The 17,174-nt window shown below is 34.9% G+C and overlaps 1 protein-coding gene across 3 annotated transcripts; it reads left to right on the forward strand.

Moving 5' to 3' along the window:
• Positions 1–10,058: 10,058 nt before the first annotated feature.
• On the forward strand, positions 10,059–12,332 carry LOC139865415 (protein NUCLEAR FUSION DEFECTIVE 6, mitochondrial-like). Of its 3 annotated transcripts, XM_071853631.1 has the most exons (4): positions 10,059–10,290; positions 10,530–10,651; positions 11,525–11,577; positions 11,862–12,062. In XM_071853631.1, exons 1-3 carry the CDS (start codon positions 10,145–10,147, stop codon positions 11,530–11,532), a joined length of 276 nt encoding a protein of 91 aa, XP_071709732.1. In that variant the 5' UTR covers positions 10,059–10,144; the 3' UTR covers positions 11,533–11,577; positions 11,862–12,062. The 3 variants fall into 3 exon arrangements, with proteins under 3 accessions (XP_071709732.1, XP_071709730.1, XP_071709731.1); XM_071853629.1 differs by lacking the exons at positions 11,525–11,577; positions 11,862–12,062 and adding an exon at positions 12,250–12,332; XM_071853630.1 differs by lacking the exon at positions 11,525–11,577.
• Positions 12,333–17,174: the final 4,842 nt, after the last annotated feature.

Raw genomic sequence — 17,174 nt, forward strand, 5'->3', positions numbered from 1 at the left:
CCTTATGGCTTTGGTGGTCCTCCCTCATAAAATTATAGCCCAAATACTACTCTAAAGGTACATGGGTCTCCTGAATACTATACAACCCCGAGGAATAAAGACAAGAGGAAATGTCTTGAAGAAACTGGGCCGTCAAAGAAAAGATCCCGATCTCCTTCCTACGATGAAGTTGATGCCAAGTACGAGCTCATGAATCTGCGAAAAACTACCGATGACCTAATTCGCCATATTGCAAGGATCGATGTTCAAATGAAGGAAAAAGACCTAGCGATCAAGAAGCTCATGGAGGAAAATGCTGAACTAAAGAAAGAGATTATATACATACATTTGTTTTATCCCATGACCGATGTGGACTTTAGTTTGCACCCTTACAAGAAATGCCCGATGGGGGAAGCAATCTCTCTCCTACCTAAGAGAAGATGTTGACTTTAGATTGAAGATGGAGAAAAACCGCGTGAATAATCAACTTTCTATGAGGGACCACAAGTACCATGTAATCAACAATGGTGTTTCTAATCTTTATGATAATCTCAAATTCCTGCATGAGAAACAAAAGGTGAAGAATGAGAAAGTTGAGAAGTTTATGAAGAAGGTTGAGGACGAGAAGAAGAGATATGAAGACTACTTCAATCTTAATATTTTCTAATTTATTTTTCCAAATTTCTTATCTATGTAAAGGCTATGCCTTAAACTATTTCTATTTCCGAATCGTGTAATAAAAAGGCGTGTTTAATGCCTCGTTCTTAATAATATAAAGTGTTTCGTTTATATCATATTCATCTTTATCCCGCTTAAAAATTCTTCAAACTTATGACCTATCAGATTTATCAAACTTCTATACACCCTTATGTAGTGAAGAATCATGGTTCGTCCAACTGCACCAACTCTTACCACGATGTCTCATAACTTTCTCGTTTGACCACGTCCATTTCATAACTTTCACAACTTCCATAACTTTCAAAGGTATGAAAGTTGACCAAGTCTATAAAGACTGCAACTTAAAACTAGCCAACCATGACTCGACAAGTTCGTAACTATTTTCATAGATGACGTTTTGATCTGCTCCAAGAGTGAGAAAGAACATGAGCAACATTTGCAAATTCATTCTTAAGAAGAAGAACAACTCTACGCAAACTTTTCCAAGTGCAAGTTTTGGCTTAAAACCGACATGTTGTCGATCCAGCTAAGATTACTGCTATCCTTAATACACTATATTAGAAATCATCATTTATCATATCCTGACCTTATGGAGTGACATTGGAATGGAAATATGAATTAGTTAAATATAATGACGATGGCCAACGTGATTATATTACAGTAATTCATAGAAAAATTCCAATATCATGACGTATGGAATAGAAAGTGATTCAAAGAAAACTCTCAAGCTATCTGTTCAAAAACCCAAATGCAAGAAGAAAAACGATCATCTTGATATTAGTAGATACCAAAGACTGCGAAGCATATTCGTCAATTTTTGGGACTTTCTGGTTACTATCGGAGATTCATAAAAGATTTTTCCCTCCTTGCTAAACCTCTTACGAAGCTAACACAAAAAGGGAAGAAATTTGAGTGGTCCGAAGAACAGGAATCTGCTTTCAAGATTCTGAAGGAGAAGTTGACCACAGCCCCGATTCTATCTTTACCTGAAGGTACTGACGATTTTGTTGTTTACTGCGATGCCTCAAAGCAAGGCTTTGGTTGTGTTTTAATGCAACGTGAAAAGGTTATTGCCTACGCATCTAGACAGTTGAAGAAACATGAAGAGAACTACACCACACATGACCTTGAGTTAGGTTCCGTGGTATTTGCATTAAAGATATGGAGACATTATTTGTATGGTACCCATTTTACGGTGTACACTGATCATAAAAGTCTTCGACACATCTTTGATCAAAAACAGCTGAACATGAGGCAAAGCCGATAGCTCGAGTTATTGAACGATTATCACTGTGAGCTGAAATATCATCCTGGCAAGGCGAATGTAGTTGCCGATGCCCTTAGTCAGAAAGACGATGTTAAACGTGTTCGTGCTCTAAACCTGAAAATTAAATCAAATCTTATCTCACGAATCTGTGAAGCTCAATTGGAAGCCATTAAACCGACACTTATCGAAGGTGAAGGACCCATTGGTTTTGAGAACCAACTTCAAGTGAAAGCTAATGGTACACGGTACTTTGGCAACAGAATTTGGGTTCCTCGTTTCGGTAATCTCCGTGAACTAGTCTTAGATGAAGCTCATAAGACTAGATATTCTATTCATCCCGGTTCCAGTAAGATGTACCACGATGTGAAGGAATTCTACTGGTGGCCTAATATGAAAGCCGACATTGCTACTTATGTTAGTAAGTGTCTCACTTGTTTGAAAGTCAAGGCTGAACATTAAAAGCCTTCTGGTCTGTTGACACAACCCGATATTCCGCAGTGGAAGTGGGAATGTATCGCTATGGACTTTATTACTAAATTGCCCAAGACTTCTAGTGGCAATGATACTATATGGGTCATAGTAGATCGTCTTACTAAATCTGCTCATTTCTTACCTATCAAGGAGACCGACAAGATGGAGAGATTGTCACAACTGTATATCAAAGAAATTGTCTCTCGTCATGGTGTTCCTATATCAATCATATCCGATCGTGACAGTAGATTCACTTCCAGATTCTGGAAATCCTTACAAACTGCTCTTGGAACTCAACTCGACATGAGTACTGCTTATCATCCGCAAACCGATGGTCAAAGTGAACGAACCATTTAAACATTGGAAGATATGCTTCGCGCTTGTGTTATCGACTTCGGCAAAGGCTGGGATAGACATTTGCCTTTGGTTGAATTCTCTTACAATAATAGTTACCACTCAAGTATTAAGGCAGCACCTTTTGAGGCCTTACACGGACGAAAATGTAGATCCCCACTGTGCTGGGATGAATTAGAGGACAGACAGTTAACTGGTCCTGAAATCATACACGAGACGACCGAAAAGATAGTTCAGATTAAGAAACGAATAGAAACTGCCCGCAGCCGACAGAAGAGCTATGCTAATAAAGGTCGGAAAGATTTGGAATTCCAAGTTGGTGAAAAAGTCATGTTGAAAGTATCCCCTTGGAAAGGTGTCGTTCGTTTTGGTAAACGAAGCAAACTAAGTCCGCGTTTTGTTGGACCCTTCAAGATTACTGAAAGGATCGGACCCGTGGCTTATCGATTAGAATTACCTGCTGAACTTAGCAGCGTACACAACGTATTTCATGTCTCGAATCTTAAAAAGTGTCTCGCTGATGACACTCTCGTTATTCCTTTGGATGACATTCGCATTGATGATAAAATGCACTTCATAGAGGAACTCGTAGAAGTCATGGACCGATCTGCTAAACGCTTAAAACAAAGCACCATACCTATTGTTAAGATCCGTTGGAATTCACGACGTGGCCCCGAGTATACCTGGGAATGTGAAGACCAAATGAAACAGAAATATCCCCATCTCTTCTCAACCGCTGATGCATCCGAGAAGTCTACCTAAAACTTCGGGACGAAGTTTTTATTAACGGGGAGGTACTGTAACAACCCTCACTGTTCGACTTCTAAATTTACTGAATTAACCCTAGGGCTATATGTCTGACTACATGTATTAAGGGTTGTTATATACAATTAAATATTGACCGAATAGTAATTTTTAGTCAACAATGTACGCTTAAATAAATAATATATTATTAATTTATATAATTTGACATAATTTAACTAAGTATATAAACTTTGTATCACTTTTATTATTTAGTTAATGTATTATATATTTAACTATATAATAAATCTAATTATATATAAATGTAATAATATTTACAAACTTACTAAAACTATAGTTTAATAATTAAAATCATAATTATTATTAAAAATACAAAATACCGAATTATTTATTATTTTTATGCAAAATTTGTATTTATTAATTAAATAAAAAAATAATAATAAAAAAATATTATTGACAAATATTCTTGGAAAAGCATTAAATCAATTTGTTTATTTATATAAAAAAAATCCTTAAAATAAATGAAAAAAAATAAATAAATAAATAAATAAATAAATTACTTTTTAATTAAAAATTGTAATGGAAAAACTACTTTTATTATTTTATTTTGTGCATTATCCCATGACCTAACATTTAATACTTTTTAATTTTAAAATCCTATTAAGAATTAAAATATTTCTTTTTCTTTTAATTATTTTATTCTTTTTACCTAATTTTTTCAAGTATAAATACCCCTCATTTCTCATTCAAACTCACACCAAAATTTCTCTCATTCTCTCTTTGAAGAATTACTACTAGTAAGTATTCTTTTCTTACTTTTTATTTTTTTTACTTTTTACTTTTTACTTTTTACTTCGGTTATTATTTTTACCGAAACATGTAAATAATGTTATAAATTATATGCAATTAAAAATAAAATAAATAACATGTATACACTATTACTATTACTAGCACCTATAACCTACTACTTATATTGTAACATAAAAACATTTTGGGATATGTATTAGAGATGTATAGATCTTTGAACTTTCTTGACGAATGGTTTCTATGAGATTCTAGGCAATGGGTTTGGATTTCCGATTTAAAGGGTCCTATGGCTCAAGCCCCTAGATCTAAATTAGCCATTCGAAGGGAAATGGGTGATTGGAAGCTTATCTAATACGGCAAGTATCCTAAAATGGAAAACACTGATAAAAGTAGAAACTCTCTAGTCATAGAAACTTAGTAAAATAAGAAACTTTCTAAAAATGGAAACTTTATAAAAATAGTAACTTACTAGGAATAGAAACTTAGTAAAACAAACACATACTTAAACTTAAACATGGGCAAAACACTTAACTACTCTTAAAAGTCAATAGGTTGACTTTCCTGCTCATTCGTTCAACTCTTTATTCCGAGGAATAACTCTCTCTCTACTTACTAAGGTGAATTCATAGCCCCTCTTTAATTGCTAGCAAACTTACTTACTTTTGGGGTGAGACACATGCTGTTTTTACTTTTTACACTTAGACACAAGTACCAAACTGTTAAACTATGCTATACCCGGCTATGTCCGACTAAGTCCCTACAGTGATATTTTTAAGTGCTGCGGCATGCTTAATTATTGGGGGTAGGCCTATCGGGAGTAACGTCCCCGATACATTTGACTAAGTCTTTGAATTACTTGATAATGAAATTTAACCGACAAGGAGAACTAACTTGTCATGGGGCAAACTTGAACGTTTAGTCTAAATATCACGCATTGGCATAAATTTTTGATCCTGCGGGAGATCAACTTTACAAACTAAATCTTGTGGTCTAAAACAACGACAAACTTTTTTGTTAAACCTATGAACTTCACTCAACCTTTTTGGTTGACACTTTAGCATTTTTTGTCTCAGGTGCTGTTTGATTCAAGCTCTTATACTTACTGCTTATGTGATGCTACTTGGACATAGGATCAAGAGATATCACATTTATTACTTCTGCATGCGAACATTTACGTTATTGTTATTCCTGTCATTGTAACGACATTTCATTTTCCGCTGCGTACTCAATAAAGTTTAACTTTCTCATTTAGTATTGTTCTCGTTATTATAATATGTTGGTATATTTTGATATTAGTGACGTTCCTTCCAGACCCTATTGGGAGGACGTTACAAAGAACATGCTGCTGTTATAGCTAATTAACGCGAAACACCCCAAGAATCAACCATCTTTTAAACCTGTTACTGTTCTATTCGAAAATCACTTTAAACCGCTATCGTTTTATTGTGTTTTATTTTTACACTGCAGTGCTACTGCTATGTACACCTGCTTCTGTTCTTAACGCAAATGACAATGAGGGTGAACGAATTCGAAGATAAAGACTGTTAAATGATGGACACGTAATGAAGAGAGTTGATAGTGCGATGGAAATAAAAAAAAAGGGAAACCCTTTATTCTTTTTGTTTCTTGGCCGCCACCACTTGCTTTTTATTTTTCTGTTATCTTTATAAATTAAGATAGATTTGTGTTAATGAACTGTTTTAAGTTGGGCTGATAACAGATCATTTAAAAATAAAAGCATTTGGGCCGATTATGATTATTTGTTGTTGGGCCATGATTAAATTGGGACGAGACGTAAAATAGATTAAATTAATATGGGTTACGAATTATAACAGAAAATTTGAAATGGTGCAATGGTTTGATGGTGTTGCTGGGTTTTGAGAGGTCTCGGGTTCGAGCCCGGGCTGGGGCATTATTTTTAAGCCATTTTCTTTTTGAGGTAGAAATTCTATTTATTATTATTATTACTCTTATTACTCTTATTATTATTGTTATTATTGATATTATTATTATTACATCATTACATCATTATTATTATTAAAGATAAGTATTAATATTACCATTAACATTATTATCATTATGAGTATAAGCATTATTATTATCATGAATATTAAAATTATCATTTTTAAAACTATCATCATTATTATTATCAGTATTATCTATATTATTATTATTAAAATAATTATAATTATGAAAATAAAAGTTTTAATGATGTTATTAACGTATAAGCATAAAAATAAAGATTATAAATATATATTTATTACACATAACCTAACTATATTAATATTTCTATACATAAAATGAAAATATATATAATTAAACATATTAAGTTATTATATATAAATTATCTCACTAATAATAATAATATATATATTTGTTCGATTTCTATTACGTGTGTTAATATATATACAAATGATATAGGTTCTTGAATCCGAGGCCAACCCTACACATGTTCAATGTCGTCATATGTATTTTTACTACAAAATACAATATTGTGAGTTTCATTACTCCCTTTTTATATATATTTTTGGGACTGAGAATACATGCGCTGATTTTATTAATGTTTTACGAAATAGACATAAGTGATCAAAAACTACATTCTATGGCTGGATTATGAATATTGAATATCACCCCTTTTTAGCTTGGTAACCTAATAATTAGGAAACGGGTATGGCCCCTAATTGACGCGAATCCTAAAGATAGATCTATGGACCTCGACAAGTCCCATCCGGGGTACGGATGCTTTAGTACTTCGAGATTATTATTATTATACAGACGAGAGGTTCTGTTTAGGGATATTCTATGCATTAAAGTTAAGTCGGTTATCAAGCGTTCACCATATGAATGATTTTTAATTCGCGGGTTACGCGTATTATTTTGTACTCGGGTTACGCGTACAATTAAATATATGAAATCTTGTGGTCTATTAAAATGATGGAAATGAATGTTTATGATAAACTAATGAACTCACCAACCTTTTGGTTGACACTTGAAAGCATGTTTATTCTCGGGTATGAAAGAAATCTTCCGCTGTGCATTTGCTCATTCTAGAGATATTACTTGGAGTCATTCATGACATATTTCAAAAGACGTTGCATTCGAGTCATTAAGTTCAACAAGATTATTATTAAGTCAATTATAGATTGGATATATTCTGAAATGATATGCATGTCTGTCAACTTTCGATGTGATGAATGTTTGTCTTTTAAAAATGAGATCATATAGAGGTCAAGTACCTCGCAATGAAATCAACTATTGTGAATCGTTTATAATCGATATGAACGGGGCATTAAAATGTTGAGGGTGTTGGCATTGTGAAAATAAAATTGTTTCACGGAGCTGCTTACACTTTTGGTGGTGTGGCGTACGCACCAAAGATGTGCAAGAATCTAATTTCCTTAAGCCAGTTGGATTCTCAAGGATACGGCTATTCGGCCGTAGGTGGAGTTATGAAAATCACACGTGGCATGAAGGTCCTGATGAAGGGAGAGAAGTATGGGGTTTATATCGTCTGGTGGCGAGTACCAAATGTACTCGTGTCTCGAAGATTTGGAAAGTGTGCACACGGAAAATTGATCGGGAACATGTGACGACATGTTTGATTAGGTTAGACGATGGTGAAAAGAAAAATCCTATTAAGGGAGAGGTGATTCGACACTCCTCTCCGGAGTCAATTATGTAAGTTGACAGGGTTAGCTGCACATGATTATTGGCCGTTTTATTTGAATCAGGGTTCAGGACCGAGGTGATTCAAGGTATGTGCAGCGGGGATAACGGAGGCCAACGGTGGAAATACTAGGTGATAGTATTTTTTTAGTAGCACGAAGATGGAATGTTCGCCAAGGTGGAGATTGTTGAACGGTGGTTGAATTAATTGTTGAATGGTGGCTCACATTTATTTATTATATTGAATAAATTCAAGATATTTTATATTTGCATGGAATGCACATGGGTAACTATTTGGTAATAGTTGTAGCCTAACTTTTGACGAAAGTTGTGATGTGCATTACATAAAGTCAAAGATAGAGGGCAGCATGTGGTTGTCATTGCTTATTCCATTTCACATGTATCTTTCACACTATGAAGATATATATATATATATATATATATATATATATATATATATATATATATATATATATATAGTCGACCATGCAGAGATAAAGATGCATCCACAAAAAAAAAAATCACAAAGATAAAACACAGTTGATCCATAATATCAACGGAGAGTGTGTATTTAGAGTTTTATTCTTGTAAGGAGTGTAAAAGAGTGTACGGGAAACTTAGATTTTATACTAAAATCTATGGAGCTTGGGTTTGGGTTTAACTTATAGTGTACTTTTTTCTTTTACCGAGTTCTTTTATATTATAAGAATAAAGGAGACTCTTGGGGTGGACGTATGCAGTGTTTTCCGAATCGCGTTAAATCGTCGTGTTATCAGTTACTTTATTTGTTTTCTATTATTTCTCGCAAGTTTGTCTCAAACAAATTATATCCTCGCTTCCGCTGGTGTGGGTGCGCTAGGCAAATTGTCATAACACCCTTTTCACTATTTTGTGACGCAACATTTTCAATAGAAAACGATAAGATTACTCTTTTTAATCCCGGATAAGCAGCTCGGAGCCTTTCAAAAGCGCAAAGGATCATGCTAACGTTAGAGACTCTACCTAGTGAGTTGTCTACCCTCCCTGGTGGACTGGTATTAGAGTGAGTAAAGGTTGTATAATCGTTAATTGGAGATTAATCCGTTGAGATTTTGGAGGAATTAATTGGTCAAATCAGAGATTAAATTGATGTTGATTAAATTTGACTTTGACCGATTAATTTCTATTTTGATCGAGCAATCCGTACTTTGGCCGACTAATCTCGTCTTTGACCGATTATTCCCATTTTTTTTAACCTATTCAGACCGATTAATCTCTGAACAATGTTGACCAATCAATCCTACTTTGATCGTTTAATACCAAATTTCTGAAACGACTTTAATATAATCAGAAGGGACACCACTTGCAGACTTATTGCAAATTAATGTCGATTTCTGCATCACTATTGTGAGTATGTGATGTGAAGCAAGTTTATGATGTGAATCTATACTAATGTCCATACACCTTTGAAGTTTTCCAATGTCCATACATAATGTATGTCATCAATCTTGAAACACAATGTATTTTCAGTACGTCTGAATTTAAAAAACATGTAGAAGTCACAAATACAATATGGATAAATACGAATCTACTTGTGCATCTTCAATTATTTGGAACTCTCGCTCAACACATAGAGTGTGTGTATCAAGATTAACAAAATGACAACATTCAACACTTGTAATTTTCCTTGTATTAAAAGACATGTTTAAAATAGAAATCGGCTTATTGCAATGGTAATACTAAGTGATCATAGGCCAATAATTTAAGTAGTTAAAACGTTATCCTCAATTTTTTTTTTGAAAATATCAGAAAATTTTATTATGAAAATCTGATTTGTTTTCGTTGGCAACATGAACCATGCAAAAACCACCATGCACCGTGTGTGATGCGTTGTGCGTGATGCGAGTTGTGAGAATGTATTATCGTAGCCGGTAAAACGAGTCAACAATCAAGGCACCACATACCATGAATAGACCGGCACGAACCGTGTGTGATGCGTTAATCAAAGAACATATCAACAATTACAAAAATTTAAGTGCATATTGTTAAACAATAAACGTTTGAGGGCACTATGACCGAAAATGATAGTACGGATTTGAATTCGCCCAAATGACTAAAAAAGTCAAAACCCTCTGATTACTCCTGAATCACAAAACCACCCAAAGCCCTCCAGCATAAAAAATGGCGACTGCAGCAGCTGCCACTCGAACAATTTTCCGGTCATCCGCCGTCCGTACCGCGGCGGCACGAGCATCTTCTCAAGCCAAATCTGCTCGCACTTCTTTTCGCATCGGTACCCAAAATTCTCTTTCCAGTCGCATCTTCAGGTAACCAATCCACCATTCAAACTCACACAGATCTAGGGTTTCGTAAAAAGATTCGTTTTTCTTCAAATTCCAACTCCCTTTTGTTACGTTTTGTAGTCTACTCACAAATTACAATGGTTTTTAGGGTTTAATTGTAAAGATAGAATGTATATGTCAATTTGCAAGGTGTCAATTTGGATAATTGGGTGTAATTTTATATATCCATATGTGTGTGTGTGTGTGTGTGTGTGTGTGTTTAGGTGTCCTGCTGAAATGAGTGCTTGTTTGGAATCAATGCAACCTTTTCACACTGCTACTGCTTCAGCTTTGATGACGTCAATGCTTACGCTTTCTCAACGCGGTTATGGTTGGCTTCCTGAAGGTAAATCTTCAATCTTTTCATGTTAGTTTTCGTTGTTTAGTTTATTATCTTGTGATATTGAATATTACTGTATGCATTTACTTGTGACTCGTGAATTTGTTTGTGGGCGTAGCATGTGAAATGAAGATATGGTTATTGTGATTTGAAGAAACTTTTGAAATAATTAGTTTAGTCACTAAATTTGCCTTATGAATCTAAGATTTCAAAGTTAGTTGGTCATGAATCTTATAACAGTTGATAATATGTATTGTGTATAAAGGTGTGATTTTGTATATATGTATAGTCTATGCAATCACATTTATACAGCGGTTTCTGTTCATTACCTCATTCGTTGACTACGAGTGCGTTTGTTTACCTCTGAACTGAATGGTTTAGCGACTGGTTTAGCGCAGTGCGTTTGTTTCTGACCTCTGAATGACATATGATGACATGGTTCAACATTCAGTGTTGAACTATTCAATGCGTTATGTTCATTCAGAACCAAGTTTATTCAGAGACTCTGAACCATTCAGTGCGTTATTTTCATTCAGAACCAAGTTTATTTAGAGACTCTGAATCATTCAGATATGAACCATTTAACGCTAAATCATTCAGTTTTATCGAACGCACCCTAAATTGTTGCTTTGTCAAGTTGTCATTAGTTCAATCTTCTGAGATAAGGCCTCTTTCATATCAAGAGCCATCTTTGTTGAGTGTAACAAGTAACTGCGAAAGAATTTTTAGTTTTTGTTTTTGCTATTGATTTTTAAAGGATGTATGTTGTCACATATAGTGAACTTTTTTATTCTTAGCAATAAACTATTCGTTCTTTCATTTTCTCTTGATCTCATGGCTCTTGATCGTTTCCTAATTATTGATTTTTTTATTGATTAGGTATTTAACAACGCGTCATAGGTCCCTCTTCATCTTCTTTCATTCACTTTGAGGTACGCTAGTCGCTAGTCTTAATGGAATAGTGTCTCTAGATTAGTAGGGGGTGTAAAACACTTATGATAGGTGCAAACATCTTCAATGTTGGGGTTTTAATGCTTTTTGCTGGCCAAAACTAGACGCTTGCTTTTTTTTTTTTTTTTTTTTTTTACTTTTTCTTAGATAAGTAGATGGCTTGAATGATCCCTAGTGTGAATGATCATTTTATGCATAATATGAGCTAGTTATTTTTTCAATATATATGTGTTTCTTGATAAAATGGTACACACTTCATTTGTAGGCGTTGACAAGACTAGATGAAGATCAAGAAGCAAGATGGAATGACTTAATTCAATGTCTGTTTCAAACTTTTTATTTTTTTTATTTTTATTTGTTATAATAGAAAATCACATAGGTCCATTGGTCAACCTTTTTTAATTAATAATGAATCGCGAACTTTGTGGTATGAGCACCAAAGATTTAGATTGCAGGTTTTATAGAATGATGCACTTTTTAACTGTTTACTATCATTTTTAACTGTTTATTATTATCGTTAAATGATTGATATACAAAGCGTTTGTGTGATTCTGTGAATGGAAATTATACACTTGCCGCCTTCATCAATTCAAGTATACAATATATGCAATGAATTGACTATCAACTTATCAATTGCATCCTTGTTTAATCAGCTTGCAACGACGATGTGTAATGAGTAGTCAGAGGATCAACTCAAGAGCTTGTGTCGAAACCATGTATGTTCAGCCTATTTGATAATCAGTTTATTACGAATTACAGAAGCAGTTGAACGAGCCGGACTTGCTAGACTTTTTTCAGCCTAATTGACAATTATGCTTGATGAAGCAAATTATAACAGGGGTAATGTATTTTCTCACAACCTTGAATAAGTTGCTAGATTCTGTTGCCTTCATTTTTTTTTTTATTTTTTATTTTTTATTTTTTTTTGGCAATAAAACGTTGACCGGAATATCATTACCAATCCAAATCGAATGATTTGACAAAGTTAATAACTCCGAAGGACAATTTTAGGTGAATACGATCAAGCTTCTCGGAGATTTCGTTAACCCGGATAACGAATTTGTCGGAGTTAAAATTATTTCTGACCTCCCTTTCAACATTAACTACCAACGAAGGAGATACAGTTTCAACAAATACATGGCATATACCAAGTTGAGAGAGTTCGGTAAATGTTTTATTCAACAAAGGTTAACCTGGTAAATCGATGGTTGAGATGATGACGTCTGACAGATTAGGTTACATGCGCGAAATACGATGGTGCTTGCGCCAACGACGGTGACGATGATTGCGATTATGACGGAGTGGATAACAGGCGAAGAAGATGACGGTTGTTAGGCCGGCGACGATGAATCTGGTACATCATCGTCATAAATGTGAAGAATGTATCGCATAGCGGTGATGTGGAAACGTGAATGGCGGTGAAGAATCTAGAAGTGGTATAAAAGGGAAGGTGTAAAATTACCTTTAAGTACAAACTGAACAGTAACTAAGCGTAATTATAAATGTACAACACCTACCGAATTTAGAAACCAGTTTGGTTATGTTCTTCGAATAGAAATAATTAACCGGAATCCCTGAAACAGATAGCCAAGTAAACGGAAAAAAACATACGACTCGGGCAGAAAATGGGGTAATCCAGAGCAAATCATCGAGTCTCGAAAGCTCGGCAATAAGCTTAACAGTATTTTGTTCGTCCGAACAAACCACAATAAAGCCATAAGGGCCCCATCTGCGAACATCGTTAACAATAACACCCCTACAGTTCGACATGATACCAATGTTATGTCCGAAAAGGGTCGATCATCTACCAACAATAACACTTTGTTACCCAATCTCTTCGAAATATCATTGTTTTCGATCAAGTTAACCCTCAATATCAACGTTGCCTTCATTGATATATTGTTTGTTGAATCAGTTAAGATGCATAAATGCAAGTGGTCTTTTTTTTTTTTCCTTTTTTTTTTTTTTTTTTTTTTTTTTTTTTTTTTGGCGAAAAAACGAAAACTTATATTGAAACGAAGACGTTTTTCAAAAGAAAACGCCTTCAACAGAGAATACAAAAGGACTAGGGGAAAACGGCAAGGCTCGCGCCTCCCTAACATTCCGAAAAGAATTTACAAACATATTAATCAAACAAAAAACCGAATATTAAACGAAACTACAAGTAACAAAACCAACCGAAGAAACAGAAGACGGACTATAACAATCAACCTCGAGGACCGGCCCTTTTCAATTTTCCATTGACTGTCTCTTTTAAAGAGTTTTTTCGGACCGATTCTCAATCTTGTAAGATAACACGTTACCGGACCCATCACCCGGTGCGTTCTCCCCAGCCAAGCGTGTCACCATATCGTCGAATGCCGCGAAAGCCTTCGCGGACATATTTCCTCTCCCAATTGCCGATGAGCCACCATCTCTTCCATCTCTAGGGCCCATAAACAAGTTTTGAATTGCATCCCCGTAATTCAAATCGTCGGTGTTATCTTTAAGTTGATAAGCACCCGATGTGGAACTCGATCGCCTTCTTTCTTGACCTCGGGTTAACCTCGCTAAGTAAATTATAAGAAATACTGTAATGATATTATATTTCCATCACAACTTGATAGATTCGAGTTTTGTGCCATACAATTCATATCATGATGTTTTACTTCATGTTGATTATTAGTGACGTGTTTAACAGTAAGTTATGTTTTGACTAATTAAGATGAACAAGTCATTGATTAATATGGCACAATGCAATTAGTACATGCGTTACGTTGGTCAAAAGCGTAGCGTTATCTCTGACAAGTCATCATTCCTAATCAAGACACGTGTCCGGATTTTTCGGACAACGTGGGTAAACGTGAAGTAGGTCGTGGGTATAACAAAAATGTTCTAGAATGGCAGTTATTGAAGGGCAGTTAAGGAGAAGCGGTTATCTTATTAACTGTCAGTTGCTCTACTATAAATTACCTTGCTAAGTGTCAATTAGATCACCAATCTACACACACTTACTCAACTTGATCTTTTACCTACGATCATCTTGGAGGCTCGGCAAAAGTCAACCACCAACACCCCTCCATCTCAATCATCCTAGTAGGGAATCACTTCTTCGAGGTTTGTATTTCATTTTCATTCGAATCATTGCATTCAAGTCAATTTTGGCTTGATCAATTATGAAAAGTGAGGCTACACATCAGTGTGAGTACGTAAAATGCTTTCTTAGAGTTGATATTATGTACGTTAAAGATACCATTTTCTATGTGGGTTGACGATTTAATTGTATTTATGTATATGTATAGAGTTTTAATGCAATCTGGTGCATACCATTTTTATTTCAGAATCAATAAATTTCGGGTGTATCAACATTCTTTACTAGGGACACATTTATTTATTTATTTATTATTTTTTTAACGGTCAAAATTGAATTTTAATAAACGTTCTCTAGCAAACAAGGTGCTAAGAGAGAAAATTACAAAGGCTTTTGAAGCCATAAGTTCCAATTTGAAACTACATGACCTCTATTTTCTAAGCCAACGAAAAGAAAATAATCTAATTAAATCAAACAATCTATTTCTACTATAAAAAGACTCGTTAAATACAACACCGTTCCGAAACCGCCATAACACCCATAGAAGAGTAGTTACTACCAAGATGATCCGATTCTTATACGTTGCTGAAGAATGAAGGCCATCGATCTAACTCTTTAAATCAACCCAAGAACGAATGTGAGGTAAGCCGCAGTCAAGCTACACCCTACTTACACCATATGTCTGACGCCAACACACTCAAAAAATAAGTGTTGTTGATCTTTCACGCCATGATGACATATCGGACAAACAATACTATTAATCTCAAGACCTTTAGATGATAAATTCCAACGTAACGGGAGTGCATCCAGTTTTAACCGCCACGAAAAAACGTTGACTTCCCGGGGTAAAAATTGAAACCATTCTATTTCCACGTTTGTCGAGGATAGTGACGAGTCGTACAAGAATTTACGAACAGCAGCCACAGAGTATATGCCATCCAAATTACTCTACCTGTGAACACCTATTTATCCGAATTACTTGATAATTGCACGTTTGATAGCTCGGACCGAAGATGATCAAGTGCTTCCCTGTTTCGGCTACCAATATCAAAACATTTCGAAGTCCAGCACCAATTGTCATTGACCCACTTAGCACTTACTGAGTCATTTCGTGAAACATCCAGGTGGCATAACCTATTGTAACGAGACACAAGGTTAGTGGTTCCCAACCAAACATCGTGTGATCGTGCCAAAAGCTAACCGAAAGTACATCACCTACTTGCAACCGGATAATATCATTCGGTAGTGATTGATCAACCAAGGACTGTACGAAAGACACAATGATAGAAGACCAACAACCGATACCATTAAGCTGCTCGAACGAATTACCATGTATCGATTTGATCACTTTCACCCAAAAATCATCGGGATACATGTTTGATCTTTTTTCTAAGATCGATGAAGAATAATCAAATATCACAATGATGATTGTAAAGCCCAACCCTTTACTCTTTGCGAGAATGAAGATAAATACCGTTTGACTTTAAAGGGTGTCCATAAGTTATACTCCGTAATTAATTAGATGATATTATTTTTTCACCATCAAAATGATTAAACCCAGTCATTAGTGTTGTTTCAAGAATTTATTGGTTTCGTGATGTTTGATCATGCAGTATTTAGTGAGGTAAAACGTGTGGGGTTCGTTTGGGATGATTTTTTTTTAACAGCAGGAAAAATTTATTAAAAAAACTAACAAGAAGCTAGAAAATTACAAAAACATTAAAGGATTTTAATAACCAAGTGTTCCAATTAAGATTAGCTTTTTTATAACGAGATAACACTAAAATGACAAGTTATATGAAGTTATATACGACATACAAATTACAAGTAAAATGACAAGTTAGATGGTTATCATCATGATCATTCATGATTGAACTAAAAAAAAGGGATATTGGTCAAAATGTCCGTAAATCTTAACAATCTTAACGTGTTTAATGATATGTATCTAAATTTTTCGTAATTGCAAAAATGCTCTCGCACTAAGCACTGTGTTTGGTGCGAGTTGCATGTAACCTTAGAGGAAGTGAATCAACGATCAAGCACCGCGTACCGAGCATCACGCCCCGTGATTGGTGCTAGTTGCTTGTAATCTTGAACGATGCCTTATAAATGATCAACGACAAGGCACCATGCATGGTGCCGGTTGCATGTAACTTTAGACGATGCCGTAGAAATGATCAATGACCAAACATCATGCACTACACACCGTGCTTGGTGCGAGTTGCATGTAACTTTAGAGGATGTCGTATAAATGAATCAACGACTAAGCGCCACGAACCACGCATCGAACACCGAGCACCACGCGTCGTGCTTGATCAGTGGCGATTCCAGGATTAGAACTCAATGGAGTTCTGAAATTTTTCCAGTACTTTTATATTTGAATACTATTTAAGTGGTTATTTACCTTTAAAAAACTATAAATTCGAAAAATATATAGGGTTGGAGTACTTAAATTTAGTGATGTCCTATACAACTTTTAAGAAAAACCTAAATTCGAAAAAGATATAT

The sequence above is a fragment of the Rutidosis leptorrhynchoides genome, chromosome 1, assembly GCF_046630445.1.
Source record: "Rutidosis leptorrhynchoides isolate AG116_Rl617_1_P2 chromosome 1, CSIRO_AGI_Rlap_v1, whole genome shotgun sequence".
Taxonomy (NCBI): domain Eukaryota; kingdom Viridiplantae; phylum Streptophyta; class Magnoliopsida; order Asterales; family Asteraceae; genus Rutidosis; species Rutidosis leptorrhynchoides.